The following is a 25,147-nucleotide window of genomic DNA, read 5'->3' as shown; positions in this document are numbered from 1 at the left end:
TTTACAGAATTTTTAAGGACCAACATTACACAACAGAACTGCCTAAAAGGTGTTCTTATTTGTTTAACTGACACCAAGATTAATAACATGTCTATGTGATCGTATGGGAAAGACACAGAATACCGGATCACCTAAAAACTGACAGAGAGGAAAGTACAACAAATCAAACATTTGTAGAGTTGCTTTTACTTAGGCGCCACTTTTAAAAGGACAAAGGACAAGCTGTGGTAGCGGGTGTCATAGCATTCGCACCCTTCCGCAGTCAGGGTATCAGAAGCTGCTCATGACATCAGCACAGGCTTCAAATACCTCGTGAATGCTGTGAAAAATCACTCTGACAACATCTTTTCTTGGGCGTAACTACAGTGGAGGCTTTCTATCATACGTGTTATAGGGCTGTGCAAATCCAGAGAAGGAGTGAGATGTGAATGGCCAATGTATTCAGCAGGGTGCAGTCCCAAGAAACAGCCTATCTTTAATTGAGTTCTCCAAAGTACCCACAAAGCGGGTGGCTGAGCACCATGGAAAGGGGGCTCAGACGGCTCCATGATAATTGCTGGCAAAGAGGACAGGCAGGGCATACTGAAATGGAGTTAGAAGGCTTTTCCGAATGTTTAACTTTCTACAGTTTTAATTGTCACAGCCTAGGAACACTGTTCCTACACCTTTGCTATCTCAGGGGCTTCTGAGAGAAGTACTGGGACCCTTAGGATACACAAGACAGCAACAAAACTCTTGCTTAGTAATATATAAATATACAGCAACATATATATTTAAGGTCCATGGGAATTGAACCTTGGAAAACTCAAACAGCCATAGAGGTAGGACTACATTACCCTAGGAAGCACCTCGGGACTAGATCCCCTCGCCGGATGCCCCATCTTAAAGGAAAACCTGCACTCTGTTCTCACTGAAGATAGGCTATGGAGGAAGAACATAAAAGTCTGCCCCACAGTTCACCCCAGAAGCTGCCTGGCCAATCTGAGATCCTCCGCCATCTTCCCCCCAACTCAAACCCTCTGTCACCACACTAGTTCCACTCCTCTGCACCTAGTGATAAATCCAAGTGTTCTAGATATCTGGAAATAGGTACACAGCTAAGCACAGTGGTGTGTGAATTTAATGCCAATCACTTGTAAGGCTGAGGCAGGAGGATCAGTAGTTCAAGGTCAGTATGGGCTACGTACCAAGGACCAGTATCACAAAAGGGAGTGAGGCAGCCATAAAGTCATGTCAGAGGGAGGGTTGGTGAGGGGGGTTCAGGAAATGGAGGTAGCTGCTGCCAAGCCTGACAAACCCATATGGTGGAAGGAGAAAAGAGACTCTTAAAAATTGTCTTCCAACACACAAACACACACACACACAGTGGCAATGTATACAAATACACACACAAATAAAGATAATAAAAATATTAAAATAAAAAAGAGAATTCAGAGTCCCACAAAGAGATCCATGATGGGAAACCCCAAGCCATCTACTCCTCAAAAGGAAGACAAATGAATCTAGTGCTCCAAATAAACTAAGTTTGAAATCCCAGAGATAAAAGAAGTGTGGTGACAGACACTGCCGCTGTGGGTGAGGATTAAATTCACCGCCAACTTGACTGAATTTGGGATCACCTAGGAGACACTGCTGGGCATGAGGGAGGAAGAAGGATGCACCCCGTCTGGGAGTGGCACCATTCCAGGTACTTTGTCACAGCAAGAGAGAAGAGATGCTATGTGTGAGCCTTAGACAAGTGGAGTAAATACAGAATCCCTTTCCAGAACACAGAGAATCGCAACTCCCAAGGTGCTTTGTGGGCAGTCTACAGGCACAATGGCTTCCCCTTCTAGTGGTACTCATCCCTGGACTCTGATAGGAGCTCTCCAAGCCCAGGAAGCAACAGAGTGGGGCCAAGATTCTGGTCCTGCTAAGATTGCAGGACACTCAAACCATCCAAAGTCTCTGCTTGTGCCACAGTCCTGAAGACGATCCAGAGGCTGGGAGTGGGGGTGGGGGATTGCTCCCCAGACCTTGAAACACGGCAGCCAAGCATTTTTCTGGGAGCATATGTGAGAGAGAATGGTTCACTTAAGAGCAGGAAAGACCTTCCATCTTTCACAAACAGCTTAAATCCACTGCTGTTCCCACAGTGAGATTATAACACAGAACATGTGTGCTTAATGGTGTGCACAACTTAGGTCCTCAATGAACTGAGGACGGGAACATGTGCTGTTCAGCTGCTCTGCTTGGTTCTTGGCTTCAGTTTTTAGCCAACTACACCTATTCATATTTCATTCATTCATAAAATACTTTATTAAATTCGTTCATGAGGAATGTTTAAGGATAAGTTGTTACACCTATAATTTACATTTTTAAAATGTTTTATGTATATGGATGTTTTGCCTGCAGGTATATCTATTTGTGTACTATGTGCATGCCTTGTGCCCACAGAGGCCAGAAGGTGTCAGGAGTGACAGTCAGTTGTGAGCTAACATGCGAGTCCTCATGTAAACTGAACATAGGTCTTCTCAAAGAGCAGCCAGTGTTCTTAACCACTGAGTCATCTCTCCAGCCCCATGTAATTTTTTTGTTTTCTTTTATTGTGTAATTATTTTTATTATTCCTCTTTGGCCACATGTATACCTTAAGAGAGTGTTGCTGGGGACACAGATGGGGACACAAAGACTAATCACAAACTTAGAAGAGTCTGTTTCATCTCCTCCTCCTCTTCTTTTCTCTCCCTCCTCCCCACCTTTGCTATGGCACTTGGGGCTGAACGTAGGGCTTCATAAACGCTAGGCAGGTGCTCTACCGCTCAGCTACCTCTTCAGTAAAAACAGGGACTAAGTTACTCAAGCTGACCTTGGCTCATTCTGTAGCTAGGCAAGTCTTGAATTTGTGATTCTCCTGCCTCAGACTTCTAAGCAGCTGGGATTATAGGTCTGTGTCACCAGGCCTGGCCAGGTTACTCTCAGTAAAAAGGTTCTAAGTCTGCTCCATTCGTTCATGCAACCCTCACCACTGCCTGCTCTCCACATACAAATCTTAGCAAAATCCTAATGCATTGCTCCTCTACTCCTTTGCTCGCCTTCTCTGTCAACAACTTCTACACATAATACACATTCCAGACACATTCTCTAACGTGGAAACTCCTTGGGGTTTTTCTAAAGGCAATGGACTGGGCTCCACAGAATGAAGGTCAAGGGAAGCAGGGAGGTCTTGTGAATTCACCAACAATAAGACAGCATGGTCCATGCGGGCACGGTCGGGAGCCATGGAAGCATGCCATGACTCTGAAGTCACTTGCCATGACCTTACCTCGGTGAGTCGAGAAGCACACACTGTCTTTTTAAGCCTGCCCTGACACTCGCCCTGGCCTGAAACCTTCAGGTGGGACAGCCAAAATTTCCCAAAAAGGAGTGGGGAAGACGGGCAGGGAGCTGAATCCAGCGTGGAAGCATGGCTCAGAACTCACAGTCTATTTCTGACTGTGACACCGTGCAGTTATTTGTCCTTCACATCCTGGTGGCTGCCCAGCTATAAAACAGGTACAGTCACTGCCATGAGCTGCATTATGAGATGGCTTAAATGGTTATCAGGAGGAAAAATACAGGAGCCGGCTGCCACTGTCCCCTGGCAAGATGATCCTGAACATACTCTGACACACACACAAAAAAAGAATTAATTTAAACATATATATTACAAACACAATTTTGTTTTAAGTTGATTTTTGGATGCTCCATTTATCATTCTGCTTATAACAATTGCTTTAACAGTGTCTTCTTTTCTACTTCATAAGTTCCTAATTTTCCAAAATCACTGATTGCCTTCCTGGTTCTTGATCACTGTTTCAGAAAAAAAGGAAGTTTGTTCAGAACCATAATGTTCTCATGGTTTGCATGGCCAGGTACTAAGCTACAAGTAAGCAGTTATTTCATACTCTGCCAACAAACCTCTGCTTAATCTCTAAGATTATGTTAGACACTGTGACATGGGAAACACAGGTCAGCGACCTCTGACTACAGAGTGAGTTCATGGCCAGCCAAATCTACAGTGAAACCCTGTCTTATAAAAAGAGAAAGAGGGGGGGAGGCAAGGAAATCAAAGAGAGGGATAGGGAAAGGGAGGGAGGAAGGAAACGAAGAGGAGGAGGAGAGAGAAGATGGATGGATGGATGGATGGATGGATGGATATGGATGGATGGATGGATAGATGGATGGATATGAATCAAGCCACTTGAGACTCTTACTCAGGTAGGGAAAGCTATCTCAGAGAGACAACCAATCCTTAGCTGTGATTTAAGCCTGCTTGAGCCTGAGACATATTCCACCTTTGGTATCTAAAGATAAACACACAGCTGCCTAGCCCAGTTCATAGGATGTTGCTACCCAGGCTAGAAGGGATACAAGGTCTGTGTTCCAAGAATCCAAATGGCTGCCAACTCTTCATCTTTCTCAGATTTATCAAGAGCACTGACACCACAGTTCAGAAACAAACAGCATTGTTACCCTACCTTTGTTTTTTTTTTCAGCACTGACACCACAGTTCAGAAACAAACAGCATTGTTACTCTGTTTTTTCAGCATTGACACAACTGTTCAGAAACAAACAGCATTGTTTTCCTATCTTAGCTTGTCTTTTCAAGATCGTCTCATACAGCCAAATGTACTGGAACAGGCATGCTCTACACTGCCTTGTCTAGTTTATAAGATGCTGGGGGTGGAACTTGCGGTTCATGCATGTTAGGTGGACAGTCTACTAACCGAATCATACCCTCAGCCCCATAATGAGCCTATCTTTGAAAATTACATGTTTAGTGTATGTGTGCCTCTGTGTGTGTGTCTGTGTATGCGCATATGTGCCTGTATGTATGCCATGATGTGCATATGGAGATCAGAAGACAACTAACTGGAGTTGGACCTCTCCTTTTGTCGTGTGGGTCCTGGGAATTAAACTTACGTTGTCAGCCTTGGTAACAGGAGCCTTTACCAATTTTCTGGTCAATATTAACATATCTTAACTTTATCTGATAAAAAGTATTCAGATCATTAGTTTTGCTGATAAGAGGAATCTTTGCTTGTGTAATTAAAAAAAAAGAACCTTATTGCTAAGGGACAATTAAAAATAATAAAGTTACACTTAAATCAGGACCTGGTTCATAACATACTGGATACACCTCCAATGCTGCCTTTTTCATATCCCCAGAGGACCAGAGCCTGTCCATCCACTTCAGAATTCCACCGTGCACAGTTTCAGCCATGAGTCATTAGCAAACATGGCTGCCTTTAAGTGAGGTTCAGGAACAGCAATGGTGGCAAATTTAATGATGTGAAGAGGATGCAAAAGGGAGAAAGAAAGGCCTGTGGATTCCCTCAGGACTCGGGATGCTTTCTATCCAAGGCCTCGGGACTCTGAAGTCGTCAGGGTAGGAATGTTAACAAACATCTCAAGGGCTTCCAGAAGCCCTGCCATCTTCACTGGATACCTGGGCGATGCTGGTAAAACCAGCAATGCAGAAAAGTAGGGCTCAGCTGGGAGCAGTCCTTGGAGTATAGCGGCGTGTCATAACCACTTCCTGTTTGGGGTTTGTTTGTGACAGGGTCTTGGGTGTCTCAGGCTAGCCTCAAACTCCTGCTCCTAGCGGCTGAGTGAGTGTTCGGACGGACGACAGTAAATCTGACATGGGAAGTTCTGGGTGCAGAGCTTTGTACATGCTAAGCAAGCACTCTACCACCTGAGGTACATCTGTAGCTCATGCTTTCTTCTTTGAGACAGGGTTCCACTCTGCAGCCCAGGTTGGCCTCACATTTGCAATCCTCCTGCCCCAGCTTCCCAGAATCACAAGCATGAGCTACTATCATGCTTGGAAGTCTGTTGTTGAATGTGATCTTACTCATCAAACATTCAAAGTGTTACTAAGTTCTTTTTAAAAACCAAAAATGCTCAGAACGTGTATCTGTTCAAGTTCTACATTAAAAAAAATTATTAAGCCAAACTTAACTAGAATTCTCAAACAACAAGAGAGATTCTGTAAGCTGAGAGAGAAGGGAGGGGGCAAAAATATACCAGGCAACTTTAGTGGAGAGGATGTATAAAAATAGAATCCACTCATGGGTGATCAAGTGGGTAGCTCACCATGGCTCATCCGGCACTTAGAGAGCCGGTCTTATCCAGACCTGGCCTTAATCAGAAATTCTGAACTGGGAACTTGAGGCTCCAGCTGCCAGACTCTTGAGTCTGCCTTCTGTCTAACCCACAGGCTGCTCAGAATTCAGAAAGCCAAGTGCTAAGAAGTTGTGTAGCAAGAAATAATGCTTTTGGGGTTCCTCAACAAAGCTGAGTCTAGCCTGGGGTTTGATATGTGGGACTCTTCCTCAAAACATCCAGAAAAGGGGGAGTGGGGAGAAGGCTCAGTGGTTAATGTGTTTGTTGCACAAGCATGAGGGCCTGAGTTTGGGCCCCCAATCTCTACTTCTGGGGCTCCCACATCTGAGGGCTCACTGGCCAGCCAAAAGGAAAATGGTGAGCTCACATTCCGTAAGACTCTGCCTCAGGAAGACCTGTGATAGTGTCCTCTGGCTTCCACACACACGTGCACAAGGGAGTGCACCTATGCACACACAAGCATATATCCCACCTACCCCCAACACACACATCCAGAAAGGATGGAAGAAAGTATAGTTGGGAACACAGGGGTGAGAAATGGCTGACTAGGTTCCACAGGGAGAGAGCTCCAGTGTATTTCTAAGACCCTTGTTTGCTCCTCTGTGGTCTACAGCCATACGCTTGACAGCGGTGGAAACTCGCCTCTCTAAGCTGGGTATGGCGATTCACACCTGGAATAGAAGAACTTAAGAGGCTGAGGCAGGGGACTGTCACTAGCTCAAGTCCAATGAACATCTTGAAGATGAATTTACCTTTATATATTTTTATGTAAGAATTGTCTTTACTAATAGAGTCATTCTAATGTGTAATCTTTTGTTTTGTTTTGTTTTGTTTGTTTGTTTTATGCAACAGGGTTTTTCTGTGCAACAGCTCTGGTTGTCTGGCTTTAAACTCAGAAATCCACCTGCCTCTGCCTCCCAAGTGCTGGGATTAAAGGCGTGCATGCATCATCGTCATCATCACCCAGCTAACATATAATCTTTAAGATTTATTTTATTATTGTACGTGGGCATATGCACATGGGGCTTAGAACAACAGGTAGCATGAGCCAAGCAATGTGGGTGCTGGGAACTGAATTCAGTTCTCTGCGAGAGCAACAGCGCTCTTTACCACTAATATGTATATTGTAATATCGTTATAATATATAATTATGTTAATATATTATCCATGAGATGGATATGTACAGGTTCCATGTCTGGAAGAGTGCCCGTCAAAGGAGAATGTTGGGTGTCCCGTTCTATCCCTCCTTTCCTTGTTCCTTTCAGACAGGGTCTCTCATTAAACTTGGAGCTAGGCTAGCGGCCAACGAGTCCCATCTCTGCTCCCACACATTGCTGGGGTTACAGGTGCACACAGTCACACCCAGCTTTTACATGGGTACTGGGGATTTGAACTTGGGTCCTCTTGCTTGCACAGCAAGAGCTTTTACCCAGTGATCTACTCCTCCAACTTAAACTTGATGGATTTTGATGAAAGTAAACAGTTCTTAAGACAGGGGCAAGGCATCTATTACTTGTTCTTACATCGCAGTATGCCTTTTTGTCCCACAAAACCAGTAACTGTCCTAAATCATGGCTTCCCACATCCCTTTTCCATGTCAAGTTTTCCCTTAAAGCACAACATAGCCAGGCATGGTGGTGCATACCTGACATCCTAAAATAAGGGACAAAGAGGCAGCATGATCAGGAGTTCAAGGCCGAGCCTGGACTATACCGTGATTTTTCAGGCTAGCCTGGGCTACACAATGAGTTCTAGCTATATAGTGAGGCCAGTTTCAAAAGGTCAAAACTAAATGGAACCCAATCTGTATCCTCACATTCCCTCTGATACTGAATCCATAAGCAATGTTGGATTTAGGTTGGCTTATTTAGCATTTTTTCTGCCTCACAAAGATCTTACATTTATGAAGAAGCCAAGCAGCTTCCATCTGTTGATCTCCTCCTGCTCGGGAGAAGTCCCACACCACTCCATCACTGCTTGCAGAAGTCCCATTACTCACGCTCCCGAGTCTTGTTTTTCAGCTGTGATTACTCATCTCCTGACAGCCTTACCTTGGAGTTAAGCTATCTGCTGAGAACAAACACACTGAGGCTCTGAGCACTCGGGATAGCTGATAATGCAAGCTCACTCAAGGAACCTTGTTCAAATCTCAAAACAACCTTTAAAACATTTATTTATTTCTTTTTATTTTTATGTGTATGGGTGTTTTGCCTGCATGTGTCTGCGATATGTATGTGCCTGATGCCCATGTAGCTCTGAGTTATGTGGGTGCTGGGAATCGAACCTGGGTCCTCAAGAAGAGCATCTGAGGCTCTTAACAGCTCTCCAGTCTCCCAAAACAATTTTTTGTTTTGTTTTGTTTTTAGACAGGGTCTCATCATGTAATCCTTGCTGGCCTGGGACTCACAGAAATTCTCCTGCCCATGTGCCACCACACCTGGCTTTAAAACAAAATTTGAATTTAAAACAAACAAAATTTAAAACAAGCAAACAAACAAACAAAAAAAACCTGAGGCTGGTGAGTAGCTTATCAGGCAAAAGGGCTGATCACCAAGCCTGACAAACTGAGTTTGACACCCGGGACCCACTGATAGAAGGACCAGCTCCTAAAGCATGCTTACAAGTGCTTACACACACACACACACACACACACACACACACACACACACACACACACACTAAATAAATAAGAAAACAGAAAAAAGCTTTAAGCTAATACATATGACCTCTTCTGCTAATTTTTTCCCCAGTGTTGGGAGTGGAACCCAGGGCTCTGGCACACGCTGGGTAAGTGCTCTGTCACTGAGTCACACCCAGTTCCCATGCATCCTCTCTTCTAAAGAAGGGTCACAGCTGATCTTGGGAAAGCCTTTTAACTGTCAACAGTGAAGACAAGAACTATGGGATTCTTCCTCGACTATTTTAAGGCTAGACACATATGTTAAACTGAGCCAGCATCTTCATAATGAAAGTCTAATCCACTTTCTCTGTAAAAGGTGAAGTGGGTGGCGTGAACACAGAGGCTTGCATGAAAGCTACTGGGGTCCGTCCGCTCCTGCACGCTTTAATGTTGTGCTAGGCCAAGATCCCAGCTCACCCACTAGTGTTCTGTGGGGTCACACCTGCCTCCCGACTTGCATGAGATGGGTAGAGAATTCCTCCAAGGACTTACTAGTAACCATGGGATTGATCCTGCGCTATGCTTCCCAAAATAACTGGCTCCCCAGTAGCGAGGGAGCCAGGCATGGCCCGGAGCTCCCTGCAGGGCATGCCCAACTGTTGCTCAGTTTATAATACTTTGCTCATTCTCTTCCTGAGTGAACCCAAAGCTTAAAGAAAAGCACGCCGAAGTTTCCCCCCTCAGCCCATCCAGAAACCGGGGAGGCAGCTTGTATCACACAGACAGCAAACTATTCTTTAATTCAAGTTCACCATACTGTTACTATTCTGGGGGACCCAAATAAATGGCTGCCTACACAGAGGGATGAAAGCATTCATTTGGGAGGAAACAGCTTTCTGGAATGCACCACACCGTCTGCATTGCTGCCCCAGACCTCAGCCAGGTACAGGCACAGCTTTCCTTACATATGGGGGGAACGCTCACCATTTGGCAAAAACACAGGGAAGTAGGGCGTTTCCAGCATCCTGCTGACTCCACACAGCAGGTAGCCAGGCTGGGATTTCTCCATTAGGAAGGTTCCCTAAGGAGAGATGGCTCAGAGATGAAGAGCGCCAACTACTTTCTCCTCCTGGGACCTGCGTTCAGTTCCCAACACTCCCAACAACAGGCTGTTGCTCTAGTTCCAGATGCCCTTGATGCCCCCTTCTGACCTTCACAGGCACCAGGTATGCATTGGTAGGTAAACAGGCATACATGTAGGCAAGACATCTATACACATTAATTTTTTTTTTTTTCTGAGACAAGGCTTCTCTGTAGCTTTGGAGCCTGTCCGGGAACTAGCTCTTATAAACCAAGCTGGTCTCGAACTCACAGAGATCCTCCTGCCTCTGTCTCCTGAGTGCTGGGCTTAAAAGCATGCGCCAGCACCACCCAACTTTTGTTTTTAATTTTAAAGAAAGCTCCCTAGAAATGCTCACTAAAGTGAAGAAGGAAGTGTGTTTTTTTGTTTTGTTTTTGTTTTTGTTTTTCTTTGTTTTTTTGAGCTATTGCAGATGATTCCACACTGTGGTTTAAAGCACATGCTTCTACACCACTGCTCACAGCCATCTAGGAGGCACTGGGACAAAATGTTTTCAGTTTTTCTCTGACATATGCCTTTTCACTGTCTCTCACCTTCATATTTCACAATGAACACACATCACTTAGGCAAGTACTTTGTTGTTTTTGGGTTTTTTTTTTTTTTTTTTTTTTTTTTTTTGGTTTTTCGAGACAGGGTTTCTCTGTGGTTTTGGAGCCTGTCCTGGAACTAGCTCTTGTAGACCAGGCTGGTCTCGAACTCACAGAGATCCGCCTGCCTCTGCCTCCCAAGTGCTGGGATTAAAGGCGTGCGCCACCACCGCCCGGCGGCAAGTACTTTAAAATACAGTTTAGAGAAATAATCTGGAGGGCCAGCAAGTCACTGGGCTCAGTGGGGTAAAGGCGCTTACCCCAAGCCTGATAACCTGAGCTCAGTCCTTGGAATTCACGTGGTGAGGAGAATCGACCCCTGAAAGTTGTCCTTTGATCTCCACGGCACATGGGTGTGCACACGCACACAAATACTAAATAAATGCAAAAAGTTTCTTAAAAATTTAAATAATGTGGACTGTTGGGATGTAGCTCAGTGGTATAGCACTTGCCTTAAATATATCAGGCCCTGGGTTGGTTTAAAGCTTGCACTATAAATGGGGGAAAAATTGAGTATCTCTTATCTCCCAAGCTGGCCTTAAACTCCCTATGTAGCCGAGGCTGACCTTAAATTCCTGTGTAGCTGAGGCTGGCCTTGAACTCCCAGTGCAGCTGAGGCTGGCTTTGAACCACTAGCTGATCCTTTTACTTCTATTCCTAGTGCAGGGTTACAAACATATGCCACCGAACTTTGTTTGTATGAGGTGTGAAGATTGAACCCAGGGCTTCACGTACAACTGGCAAATTTTCTACCATCTGAACTTTAACTCCAACCCCAAAATTATACAAAAATTTGCTAGCCCAGATTCACAATTTTTCTCTTCCCTGTTTATCTACAATTATGCTAATTCATTTTACTGTGCTAATTTTCCATATTCCCAAACAGCTTTCTGAAGTGTACTTCTCTCTCCCCCTCCCTCCCTCCCTCCCTCCCTCTCTCTGTCTCTGTCTGTCTCTGTTTCTCTCTCTCTCTCTCTCTCTCTCTCTCTCTCTCTCTCTCTCTCTGAGAGTCTTATGGAGCCTAGATTGTCCTTAGACTTTACGTGTAGCGAGGATGACCTTGAGATCCTGATCCTACAGGCACATACCACCAGGCCAGATGAAGCTCATCTCTTACTAAGGTGCTAACTAAAGATTCTTTGCATATGCATGTGAAAACCCCTATATTCCAACACCACATGCCGCAGTTCAAAGGACGAAGGTACACCCTGTCCGAGCTGGTACTGAGGAAGACAAATCCTTTGGAATTCTGCAGATCTAGTTACCAGATGCCAGTTCCAGCAATAGAGGCCACTGTCACACACCAGGCATCTCTGACATGGTTTTTCCTGCTTCCTGACCAAGTCCTTAAAGGGCTCAAGCAGTAACACACCACCTGTGTCTCATTAGGGAATTAAAGGAAATGGCTCCTCAAACATGATTTCAGAACACAGTAAATATATTTATCCCTAAATTTTCAAGCACCCAAACTTAGAAATGCACTCCTGTAATTCTGAGAAGTCTTAAACTATTAGAAAAACAAAGCAAGATGTCTGACTTTGCTATGGATTCAGATACTTAAAGATTTGTTTTTATTTTTGTGCATGCAAGTGTGTATGTGTGTGTGCACACAGTTGCCTAAGAAGGCCAGAAGAGGGCATCTGATTCCCTAGAGCTGGAGTTACAGATGATTGAAAGCCACCTAAAATGGGTATTCAGAATTGAACATAGGTCCTCAGGAGGGGCAGCAACATGCCCTTAACCACCGAGTCTTCTCTCTAGCTTCCTAGTTCGTGTATTTAAATAACATTTAACTTTTAGCTCTTCAAATGTACAAATAAGCATTCTTAATGCCTGGCACAGATTAAAATCAAACTGCATGATGCATGAGAATAAATGCTTATGAAACCACGTACACAGCACATAAAATGAACAAAAAGTAATAGAGACACACAGGTTTAAGTCGGTCCCCAGCAGGAGGGATGCTCAGCCATTAAGATCACTGGCTGCCCCTGTAGAGGACCTAGGTTCATTTCTCAGCATCCACATGACAGTTCCTAACGGTCTGTAACTCCATTTCCAGGGGATCTAACTCCGTCTTTGGCCTCCATGGGCACTAGGCACCCACATAGTGCACAGGCATGCATGTAGCAAAATATCAATACATATAAAATAGTAATCTTTAAAAATAAAACAAAATACTGGTTGTCCCAGAAAGGTAGGTATTAGTAACCTTTTCTTTCATGATTAAAATGTCATGTCAAGAGCATCAGAGATTAGAATTTGTGTCCTAGGGTTAGTGGGGCACAGATGGAGCACAGAGGAAGCCCAGCAGCAAGCACAGGACCTTGGGGAGGAAGGAAGGCTTCCAAACCAGGAGAGGCAGCAGGACTTAGTGCCGCATGCCTGCTGTCTTATCTGCTTGGAAGGCTGAGACAGGAGAATCATGAGTTTAAGGCCAGTCTAAGGTACAGAGTGAGCTCCAAGCAAGCCTGGACATGTTGTTGAGATCCTGTGTTAAAATATAAAGCAAAAGGAGGCTGGCAATGTAGCTCAGTGGGTTAAGTTCTTGATTCGCTTCCTAGACTGCAAAGAAGACAGGAAAAACAACAACCAGTAAATCCTGGGTAAGCCACCAATGCCCATTAACTGGGACTGAGTAGCTATCCTGCAAAGTGTCTGTAACATAAATATCCCCTTTCCTTTGAACACTGAACAGCCCCTATTTGTGAAACTTGAATCTTCCCCATCATGAGAGGAATGGATGTATTTTATTCTCTATCTCTACACATTTTTGAAATTTTTCATAACAAGAAGTCAAATAAATAAAATCAAAATTTATTTAAGCATAATGTGCTTAAATAATGCACTATCATTTTTCAACACTTTAGGTTCCAGGGAGATCTGACCTCAGAATGTATTCTTGCAGACAGACAGACATCTGTGAGAGGAGAGCTCTAACCTCAACTCTTGGCTTTAAACACACCATATTTTGCTTCCCTGAAGGAGGTAACTCCACTTGGGGGCTTCGTGTTCTTGATTAAGGACCTTGAAGATATCAGTGGTAAAACAGTCTCTCATTGAGTTAAAAGCCAAGTACGGAGGCACCTGTCTTCAACCCTGGCACTTGAGAAGCTAAGGTGGGGGAAACTTTCAGTTCAAAATGAGCCTGGGTACACAGCAAGAGAGTGTCACAAAAAGTGGGGTGGGGGCCAAAATCAGCTCATTTGACAGGTGTTTACCTACCCCCCCCCATGTAGTTTTGGGAGTCAGCATTAAGAATTTCATGTTTTAATTTTTTTAATTGTAAGAGAAAATGCATCTTTTTCATTCAGACGAAATTCTGTGTGCATTTTCTAGCTACCGTTTCCCCATCTTCAGCAGCCATTCGGCAGGCGACTCCACATCGCTGAGTAAAAACTGAAGATAAAAATGTGTGTCTTGCACGATTTTTGTGAAATCAAGCGGTGATATAGATATGGTTAAAATGGTGTCTAGAAATCCTCAAAACAGTTGCGCCTCCGCTTCATACAGTGAAGAGTTTAAGGTACCAGAATGATGTGCCAAAATCCCTTCCTACACATACCTTTTTAAAGCCCACTTGTAAAAAGGAAAGAAAATCCATACATTAAAATAACACTTTTACTGTCTGCTTGGGTTTTGCTTTTAATTGGGGGATTAGCATTATATCCAAAGAAAAGGTCTGTCTCAAAAATCTAACATACACAGCCAAAATATTCAACAGAATTGTCAATCACTTCAAATTACATAAAAGTGTGTAAAACATGAACCCACAGCATATATCTTTCCTGTCGCCTGTCACTCATCAGCATATTTGTTTCCTTTTAAAAACAATTCTAAAAGTATATTTATTTATTTATTTGTTTGTTTGTTTATTTATTTATTTGTATGCATGTGTTCTACAGTACACATGTGGGAGTCAGAAGACAACTTCCAGGAGTTGGTTCTCTCCTATCGTGTGGGTCCCAGGAATCAAACTCAAGTTGTCACTCTTAGTGGAAAGCGCCCTTATCCCTGAGCCATCTTGCTGACCCACTATGCTTTCAAACAAACATTCTCTACAGGTGAATCTCTGAGCTGGCAACATTCTGTGTGTCCCTTACCATTTTCATGACTGAAATTATCCATATATAAAATAGTTGTGCTTTTTAACCTTAAGATAAAATATCTATGTGCGGATGACCCATCTTCGTTTTTTAAATGATGAAATAGGGAGTTTGAAGTGGTGACTCGTGCCTGTAATTCCAGCACTTGGAAGACCGGGCAGGAAGGAGCAAGAATTCAAGGCCACCACAGTCTATAAACTGAAACGCTGCCTCAGAAAGGAGGGAAAATGTGTGTATGTGCATATGTGCTTGTGTGTGTGTGTGTGTAAATTAATACTGATGTTTAACTCTACACCAGGTAGGTTAAGATGAAATCTATGTTTTTCCTTACAAATTTTCAATGCTGTCACCCTCGACAAAGCCCACCAGTGGTGGGCAGAAAGGTCATCCACAGACTTGAGCGCACATCCCCAAACAATCCCTCACAGCTTTAGCTTCCTTTGAAAGTGTGAACTGTCTCATGAAGTAAGAGATGTTCCATTCTGTGGTAGCAGAGCCCCAGGCTTCTGCTCCAGGAAGCAGATCTGGGATCGCTGCTGGGGCTCTATCAGGGTACCAGGGGCAATTTCTCCAGAAGGAAAACTCGGCAACAGCTTGACAAACTTACAGTCGCAAGCTGTGTAATTGTGCACGTTTTCATCCAGAAAAGCACAGCTTTTCTGTTGTCACCTCATCCTCTGGAGTCCTCTACTCTCTCCTGGGCCCTCCCTGGTCGCCATCTCTGCCCGAACTCTAGCCTTGCTCTTTCCTCAATCCATATCCCACAGTTTAACTCCTCTCAATGCCCCCAACACTTCCCTCGCTCCCTGAAAAGCAAAAGCCATGGGAGATGAGGTAGAACGGCCACAGCTCAGTTCCACAGGCTGGCTCTTCTGTGCTCCTGGTGGTGAGCTCTGAATACAGTCTGAGGCTGACAGTGTGGGAGAAGGGGCTTCATGGTGTTTAGTAGTCACAGCTTAGGGAAGCCAGAGTCATCTGTTCCACCCAATACACACGCAGTACCTCAAGAGGAAAACGAGGTTCCCCGTCTCTGGGCAATCACTGTCTTCACATCTTGTCTCACTATTACAAAGTCACTTGAAAATGTTTTTTGTTGCTGTCCTGAGACAACATCTCCCAGTACCTTGGCCTGGCCTTGAATGCAGAGAGGAACTCAAGGTGACTTTGGATTCCATCTTCCTTCCTCTACTTCCCTAGGAAGACTCCTTATGGCTTTCAAAGAGGAGGTTTCTTGTGCGCCCCTGTGGTCTCAGTTACAATTACCTGCACAGAACTTAGTTGTAGCCTCGTTCTACATACTATTCCCACTTTCCCAAACCACCTCATACTCCTCCACTGAACCACGCCGTTTAACAATCACTGAGTCTGTTCCAAACTACACGCTTCTCACGTTCTACCCCTTGCGCACACACTACTGTACCAGACACCACAAAGGATCTATTTTCAAAGTATACAGCAATTTGTACAGACAATGATGATCAAATTTATTTTCCCCCTTTGGCAAAGCAATGACTCACGAGAACTCAATCATGTTAACGTCAGGACAGGACATAAAACATGATGTATAGTAATGCTGCAAAGGCCAGTGTAGCTCCGGGGTCTCACATACTATGTGGCATAACATATCTATTCTTCATTTTCTTTTATAAATACAGAGCTAATGCCAGGACAGGCTCCAAAGCCACAGAGAAACCCTGTCTCGAAAAAAAAAAAAAAACAAAAACAAAAACAAAAAAAATACATTTCTAATTTCTTCTTTATATTGCACATATTAATTATACAATAATGGGTTTCATTATGATGTGTTCAAATACATACAAATACTTTAAAATTTTTTTTAATTTTCTGCATGTATTTTGCCTGCATGCAGTCTATGTACCATATGCATGCAGTGCCCACAGAGATCAGAAGAAGTTAGTGAATCCTCTGGAACTGGAGTTATAGACAGTTGTGAGTCACCATGTGGGTGCTGGGATTTGAACCTGGGACCTCTTCAAGAACAAGGGCTCTTAATGACTGAGCCATCTCTCCAGCCCTATGTATTTCCATCACCCTCTATTACCTTCTTCTAGTCCATTCCCATTCTTGCTGATCCCATTCCTCATCCTAACAAGTTCCCCTCCTCATTTCACCTCTCTCTCTCTCTCTCTCTCTCTCTCTCTCTCTCTCTCTCTCTCTCTCTGTGTGTGTGTGTGTTTGTGTGTGTGTGTATGCCTATAATGTATCTGTGAATATGCACTGTGTGCCAAAGGGGAGGAGAGGACAACCTTACAGAGTGAAGTTCTTTCTTCACTAATGTGAACTCTGAGGATTAAACTTGGGTCATCAGGCTTGTAAGGAAGTGCTTTTGCACACTGAGTCATCTTACCGGCCCCATGTTAAAGTTTTAAAAGCACTTCAGGACAAGGTTAGTTGGAATTGGAAGAGTTATAAAACTGCTTAATAAAAAAGGTGGGACATAGAGGGCTGGAAACATCCCATAACCACCTGTAGCTCTAGCTCCAAGGGATCAAATACCTTCTGGCATCCAAAAAAAAAGTGTACACATATGTATGCCCCACCCACACATACACATAACTTTTTAAAAACTTTTAAACTTTTGTTTAATTTTTAATTAAAAAACTAATTATATTCACTGTTTTCAGAAAGATAATTCATAACCTGTTCAATCAATAAATATGAGCAAGGCCTCTGTGTAATGAGAGGGCTGGGGCTGCAAAGGTGAGACACTTCTGAGCCCTGTATCAAGACACTCCCATCCCAGCAGGCAGGCCTCCCAGAGTGGAGATGCTGGGATGGGAGATGGGGAGAATGGCTCATAGAAGTGGAGGGAGGAGAGGGGGATGTATATAAAATAAAGGAGCAGGTAAAACACGATGAAGGACAACTGGGGGGGGGGACCTTTAGGAACTGGGGAGGGGGGTCTGGAGCTATAGCTCTATGGTCTTTCCTGAGATGCACTAAGCCTTGGGTTCCGTTTCCAATACTGTCAAAAGAAAGAGAGGAGGAGAGAATGAGAGGACAGGAAGGAAGTGGTGGTGGTAGCAGCAACAGACACCTCAACTAGGCTCATGTTCTTACCAGAGCCATGGAAAAGCTGGTGACAAGCCAGCGCACAGGGAAAGAACTGTACAGGAAACCACCACCTTTGCTAGGGCAGGGAGCGTGGAAGCATGGAGGACTTAGCAATGGGACAAGAAGAAGAAGGAGTGGGTCTAGAGGAAGGACTTCAGGATGTGACACCATGGGAACCAGTGACTGATGGACCACAAACATGTAGGAGACGAAATGGCTTCTTGATACAGTCATCAGTGACTTTGGGAAGAGAATGACAGTGACAATTCACTGTGTCCATTCATCTGCTCACCACCAGGGCTGAGGTGCCAATTCCCGTCACTTTCCAGGTTAGAACACTGGGGGAAGAGTGTGTTTATGCCTGGGCGAGCCCGTGCTCAGACCCGTGTTCATGAAGAACACAATAAAAAAAAAACTACACTAAAGCTTTCCTGGGACTTCTATGGAAAGACCCACATCAAGGGCTGGCAAGAGGGCTCAATCAGTAAAGGGCCTGTTGCTTAAACATGAGGATCTGAATTCAGAACCCCAGCATACAAGTAAAAAATCAGTTCCAGAGGCATGTATCTATAAAACCTGTGCTACGGAGACCGAGACAGGAGGCTCTCTGGTGCAGGCCAGGCAGTCTCGCTGAATCAGTGAGTTTCGGGTCTCTCACTGATAAAACCTCCTGCCTCAAAATAATAAGGTGGGAAGAGACTGAGTATGACACCTAATATTAACCTCTCTCCACCCCCCCAACACACACACGTGAACCTGCACACACTGAACACGCAGGAGGCCACGTTCCTGCACTGAAGAAGAGCTCCGAAATCAGCAGAGCGCAGAGTGCAGCATTTAAGTTTACCTCCCCACCATTAGCATTCTCTTCCTTCTGGAAGAACTAGTCCCGTTCCCAGGGAAACGGAGGCAGAGTTCTGACTGCCCTCCAACGGATTCCATACCGACTCCTCTGCACGGCTCCCCGCCCACTCCAGCCTGCGCCTTTTCCATGGGCGTCTCCTAGCTGCAGCAACCAACTGCAGGCTTTCTGACAGCTCTCTGACACTGCGTTAATTACGGTTCCCAGTTAAGACTTCTCTTCCTCCTCCCACGTGCAAAGAAAACCGTATTTTGGTCTCACGTTTCTTACTTGGTGAATCTGCCTGAAAGGACAGGGCGCATCCTATCCTCAACGACGAAAGATTAAAAACAGTGATTTGGGGCATCTTAGAACCTCTCAGGCAAACTAAGCATGTATTTGTCACAACTGTTTCCTTGGGTGGGATGTGTGAGCTTCCTAAATCTCACATAAGAGTTCTATCCTCACTTCCTTATCTCTCTACTCCCAAAGCTTGCTCTAGCCCTGCAAGGCTATCTAGAACTCTAATCTCTCCTCCTTAGACGCGGGGACTAGCCACTTTGGATGGAGCCATTCATGCCCTGTGCTAAATAATGACACATCCTGTTAGTAGCGTCCATCCAGACAATCTTCTGGCTGATAAAGAGATGTTCTCATTAGACACTGTTATTGTCAGTGCCTCTGTCGCCAGTTGTCGGTGCAGGGACACTTACTGGGAAGATCACATCTGCTGAATTAGATTGGTTCAACAGCCTACCATGGTTCAGGTGGTCATGTGGTCCTCATTTCTCTCTAGTGGATGCCTCCCTGGATAACACATCCATTAACTGTTCGTTCTAACGGTCATCACTCTATCCCCATGGCCCCATAGCAGGCTTCCACCTTAGACCCTTCCCGCCTGAATCAACCCTGAAATAGTAAACTTCCATAAGCCAGGCTCTTCCTAGCTCAGACCTCGGGAGCTTTGTCGCCTGGAGAATGAAGCCCACATCAGCCTGGCTACGATGCCCGCTGCCATCCACTTGACCGCATTTTCTCCAACCTTTGCTCTATCTGTGTCTTGGCATCTTCAGTTTTGGTGAAGCTAGTCTGCCTTCACACTTCCTCACACAATGAGCTCAAGAGTACAGAGCTCGACTTTGATGATCAAGTTGCCTCTCTGCATGTTTACCTCTGAAATTGTTCCCTTCAGCTCTATGAGGGGGTTAAAGGAAGGGGCTCCCCATAAAACTGGAGAGAAGCTCGTCCTGTTGGTGCTAAAGGGCTCGTAGAAATCAGTTCCACTCCACTGACGATTCCTCCTTATCTCCCCTCCAAAACCCGCCATACGGCTTCACACGGTTTCTCTATTCAAGAAGGCTGTTTCTCCCCATCTCCACTCAGCTAACAACTAATTCAGTGCAAGCCTAGTTCAACTTCTAACCTTTGGCGAACTCTCTTCTTATTATTCTCCACCCACAACGATTCTCCTTATTCCACCTCCCGGGAACTTTAAGCTTTAGGTGAGCAACCAGCATTTGATATTAAACAATTCTTATGCGCTAAATATTCACACTTGCAAATCTTATCTTTGAAAGTACACCAGGGAAGGGGAGCATGGGAAGCAGGCATAGAAAGAGGGAGAGTTTCTGCATGGGAAGATAGAAAAGAGCTGGCAATTAATAGTGCTTGTGATGTACATAATGCCTATGAACTGTGTGCCCTTAAAATGGTTAAAGCTGGGGGCCAGTGAGATGGTTCGGCAGCTGGAAGTGCTTGTCTCCGAGCCTGACAACCTGAGTTGGATCCCAAAATCTATATCATGAAAGGAGAAAACTGACTCCTACAGGTTACCCTCTGACATCCACGGCATGCATAGCCATAGCACGCATTCACCTATGCACATACAGTTTTTAAAATAAATAGCTAACATGGTATGTTTTAAATAAACAAATGTTAAAATAAAGTAGCTTATTTTATATTATGTATATTTTATTCTGGGAGTGTATTGTGCGTGTGTGTGTTTAGTGCTAGGAATGGAATCTAGAGTTTTGCTCATACTAAGCAAGTGTTCTACCACCGAGCTACATGCCCAGCTCATGTTGTATATATTTTACTGCTATCAAAAATAGTGCATCCCGATCGCCAAGGACTGAATCTTATACTTCACTCTCCCTCCCTTACACTTCACAAGCATAGTAATGATGACTGTCAGACCAACTGGTTAAATGAACAAGCACTGACTTATAAGACTGACAGTAGCATTTAATATATATGGATCACTGTGCAGTATATAAAGCCCCTGCGAACTAACTCAGCTTCAGGCTCCAAAGCCACAGAGAGAAACCCTGTCTTGAAAAACCAAAAAAAAAAAAAAAAAAAAAAAAAAAAAAAAAAAAAAAAAAAAAAAAAAAAAAAAAAAAAAAAAAAAAAAAACGCACACAAGAGTTCATGTCACAGCTGGGGATGTGGCTCTGTGGTAGAGCTCTTGCCTAGTACGTATGAAGCCGCAGGTTCAATCCCCAATATTGAGGGCTTGAACTTCATGCCCTTAAGTGCCCTTAGCCCACACAGAACACAGAAGGGGCAGTCCAAAAGATCCTGACCACTAATCCCCACCCTGTAGCCAGCTGCTCCCACACACCTATCATTCCAGGCTGCCTCATCAACCGGCCACATGCTACTGGGGTGGCCAGGCTGCTAGGAGACAGCGCCACAGAGAATGGGACCATCTAAACTGGAAAGAACACAGCAGAACCGGGATGCCTGCAAGCTAGAAAAGTCATGATCATGGAAGCAGGTAGAGGGACGGAAGGACCCTTTAGGTACGAAAACAGGAAACAGATAAATCTTTTCTTTGAAGACCTGCTCTCCTCTCCCACGAGGGTAAAGAGAGCTGTTCTGTACTTTCAGGGGTAGTGCACATTCAGGATCGCTGCCATGACAGGTTTCCATCCGCCTAGGCTTCCCTGCAGGTGAGAGGAAGCCTGTTTTGAGACTCCCACGTGTGTGGGAGAACATCAGTGTTAACGGTTTTGACAAGCCCTGGAGGCAGCCTGACTTACCTGGAAATGAGAATCCCTAAACTGTCCTGTATGATAAACTTTCTCTCTAACCTGATACTCTCTGCTGCCATTCCTGTTTCCCGTTTTGTTTTGTTTTTCTGAGACAGACTCTCATATATCCCAGGTTGGTCTCAAATCCACATAGCTGAGGATGGCCTTGAACTTCTGATCTTGTCCCTACCTCCCACGTGCTGAAATTAAAGACATACACCACCATGCCCTGTTTGTGTTGCACTGGGGATTGGACCTAGGACCACTGGATGCTAGATAAACACTACCAATTGAGCTACTTTCCTAGCCTTCAGTGCCGTTTTAAATGTTCCATCTCACCACTCCAGGAGCTGGTCTCCAATCTTTTAGGTGTAGTTAAATTTAAAACACAATCTTTATAGACCATGTAGGTCTACCCCATGGACCCAATACCTCCTCCCAGATAAGGTGGGCATGCCAGCACACACAGCCTAAGCCCAACATCTCTTGAGTGACCTTTAAAAAAAAAAAAAGCACTCTACTGTTGCTGAGGCCCTCTGCAGCAAGGCATTCCACAGCAGGGGGCAGGGATTACCACAGCCCCAAGCCTCTGCACTGTGGGTATAATTAGGCACCACATCCATTAGCGTGCCACCAACGTCACTGAGAGCCACCAGCATCTGTTGACAGATCACATACCCGGCATATCACTGAAATGGCAAGTGCAGAGAAGGTGGCCCACAATAGAAACAATGGCATCTCGTCTGCTGGTTCCAACAGTGGCTCATAGGACAAATATAGAGGCCACTGCTCTGGCAGCACTGAGCTCATGGTTCCACACAGTTTCACTGACTGCAGCAAGTTCTCTACCAAAAGTGGAAAGATCTGTGTGCACATCCGTTCAGGTCTGTGTTCTGAGCATGCCAGGGCTTTGCTTACCCCAACACCTAAGCTGTCTTTTTTTTCTTTCCTTTTTTTCCAATGTATTCCAGGCTAGCCTCCAACTTGCAGCAATCCTCCTGGCTCAGTCTCTTGTGTGCAGGGATTATGGGTATGTGATACCACATTCAGCTTAATATATCTTAAGGGGGAAAATGATGATTTTTTTTTGAACTGGGTCAGGTTTTTCATATTTTCAATACTTCAGCTATTGAATAACATATGTCAAGTGTTATTACAATTGCAATAACAGATCACGCAGAAATCCTAAAATTAAAAAAAATTGGGGCAATACCACTTAGACAAAAATATTATAAATACATTTTAAATTATTATGTCAGAAGGCAATGATATGGCCTCAGAAACTGACAATGTCTCTTCTGCTGTGTACCATATGTTCTTAGAATCAACAGAAACTTCTGAAACCAGACTCTGGCTTTCAAAAATGATGGGTATTCTTCTTGTTCCATGCCTAAGCTGAGTTATAAGAAATAACCAATTATAAGAATTATATGTTATAAGAAATGACCAATCTTCAAAACAAAAACATACAAGCTGAGTTCTTTTTTAAGCCATGAAAAATGTAATCAAACTTGTTGAGAAAATTAAAAAACAAAATGAGACTTTGATTGTTAGAATTAAGCCACTTTTCAACTTCTTACCAAGTGATTACACACCGCCCCATCCAGATGGCACAAGGATTACCCTCAGAGCCATGTGCCTCCCTCTCGGTAAGCCCTTTAACTAGACTCAGTTTCTAAATGTATGGGTGATGACAGACATCTTAGGGAATGAGGTGGGGGTGGCAAGGGGCTTCAAAGCCATAGTAAGAACAGAACTGTTACTGGGGATTTAAGAGAGAGGAAACAAGAAAGGAGAAACACTGATGTAAAAGTAGCGCTTAACCAATAACCTTTGGTAACTACTCAGACCTTTTCCCATCTTGCTCACACCACTGGGAGAGATGGCACATAGATCTCCAACATTAAACACTCACTGTCCACACACATCAGACGATCATCCATAGAAACCCGCAGGCACCCTACAGTCACACTAAATATCAACTTGAAAGTAGGCTTTGAGGAGGGAAATCCACCTTTCTCATACCCAGGGGAAAAAAAAAAGGAAGAGTAGGCATGAGGCACCGGCTTGGGAAACTGGCTTTTATCACAAATGCTGGGTTAGTCTGTTGTCTTATTGAACCATCCAGGCTCTATGCCCAGCCAAATCGAGGTGAAACTAAGCCTCCTGGTGAGCATCCCCTATTTGTTTTAGCCAAGAAGAACAAGAAGAAACCCTGAACTAGTGGAATGTTCCATTAGGCCCCAGAGAGCACCAATCGGGATGAGGAGGGAGCTCTTAGGAGCTGGCTGCCTCCTTCATCCCTGGGTGCTTACCTCAATGAACTATAAATAGAGCGTGGAATGATTATTACTTTGTAGGTGAATGTCTAAGGTTCTCCAGCATCCCTCGCTGAGGAGCCTAACATGTTTAATAAATGGTCTTCAACCACTCTTTGGGACAGACCAATGGAAGGTTGGGAAGAGCGGGTTTTCATTTTTGTGTCCTAGAGGGGAGATAGGCTTGGGGCAAACGAAAAGAGCAGGGCTGTCACCGAACAACTTTAGGCCAAGGTCATGGACGAAAGCACAACTGAGACTCTCAGATTCTAGTCGAATAAAATCTTTCGAACACCATTTGTTTTCTGACTTATGTTAACTTACACACACACACACACACACACACACGAGTGTCCTGCCTATCCCTGGATGTGCTGTACTTTCTGATGCGGGGCAGGGGGGAGGCGGGGGGGGGGGGAGAGGAGGCTAGAAGGACCACAGCACCTCCACCAGGGAGCCTCTTCTAGTGACCACAGCCGGCGACACCTGCCACCCCATGGGGACCCGGACACAGACACGCGTGAGGGACCCTACTGACCTTCCTCTGCTGCTTCTCCCAGGCCGGGTCGAGAAGTAGGTCTCGGTCCCACTCCTCCTCCTGGATCATGTACTCATCTTCGTCGTAGACGTAGTTGTACTGCACTCCGGGCTCTATCTGATTCATGGCGCTGGGCGGCTGAGGCGGCTGGGAAGAGAGCGCGGTGCGAGGGATGGACAGACGGACGGAAGATGGATGGATGAATGGATGGAGGGAGGGTGGATGGATAGGCGGCGGGCTGCAGTGACCTTCGCGCAGTTCCTGGGGCGGCACGCCTGGGGCGTAGAGTCTCCGGCAAAGCACCAGCACGCCGGCGGATTAAAAGCCCACTGAGAGTCACGTGCAACTGGCCCCGCCCACTCCCCCGCTTCCAGCACGTGCGGTTGGCTGGCAGGCTAGCCCCGCTCCGGTCCCGCCGCCTGACTCCGCCCACCCCTGTTCCCTGTTGGCTCCCAGAGATGACCTAGGGGCACCTCGGACAGCGACCTGGAGGGAGGGAGGGAAGGAAGAGAAAGAAGGGAGGGCGAGAATCGGGAAGATGACACCTGTGGACCTAGTCCCACCTCGTGCAGCGCACTCAAGGGTTCCAAAGACCCGCTGCAAAGTTATGTCTTCCGTGTCTCCACGAGTTAGCCAAAAACTCTCCCTCACCCTTCTTCCTTCTCTCTCTCTATTACTTCTGCCCAGTCCCCCCTTCCTCTCCCTCTATATTTCTCCTTTCTCCTCTTTCCCTCCTC

The 25,147-nt window shown here is 45.0% G+C and overlaps 1 protein-coding gene across 1 annotated transcript in view; it reads right to left on the bottom strand.

Moving 5' to 3' along the window:
* Positions 1–24,697, bottom strand: part of Actn2 (actinin alpha 2) — a 67,183-nt gene extending 42,486 nt beyond the window's left edge. Inside the window, exon 1 of the mRNA XM_050142293.1 lies at positions 24,411–24,697. Coding sequence (XP_049998250.1) covers positions 24,411–24,536 — 126 coding nt within the window. The 5' untranslated portion in view covers positions 24,537–24,697. The remainder of the gene's footprint in view (positions 1–24,410) is intronic.
* Positions 24,698–25,147: the final 450 nt, after the last annotated feature.

The sequence above is a fragment of the Alexandromys fortis genome, unplaced genomic scaffold (genome assembly GCF_014885135.2).
Source record: "Alexandromys fortis isolate MF-2015 unplaced genomic scaffold, M_Fortis_MF-2015_v1.1 scaffold_5, whole genome shotgun sequence".
NCBI classification, from domain to species: Eukaryota; Metazoa; Chordata; class Mammalia; order Rodentia; family Cricetidae; genus Alexandromys; species Alexandromys fortis.
The sequence above is the reverse complement of the archived record's forward strand: the minus strand, read 5'-3'. Positions and strand labels throughout refer to the sequence as shown.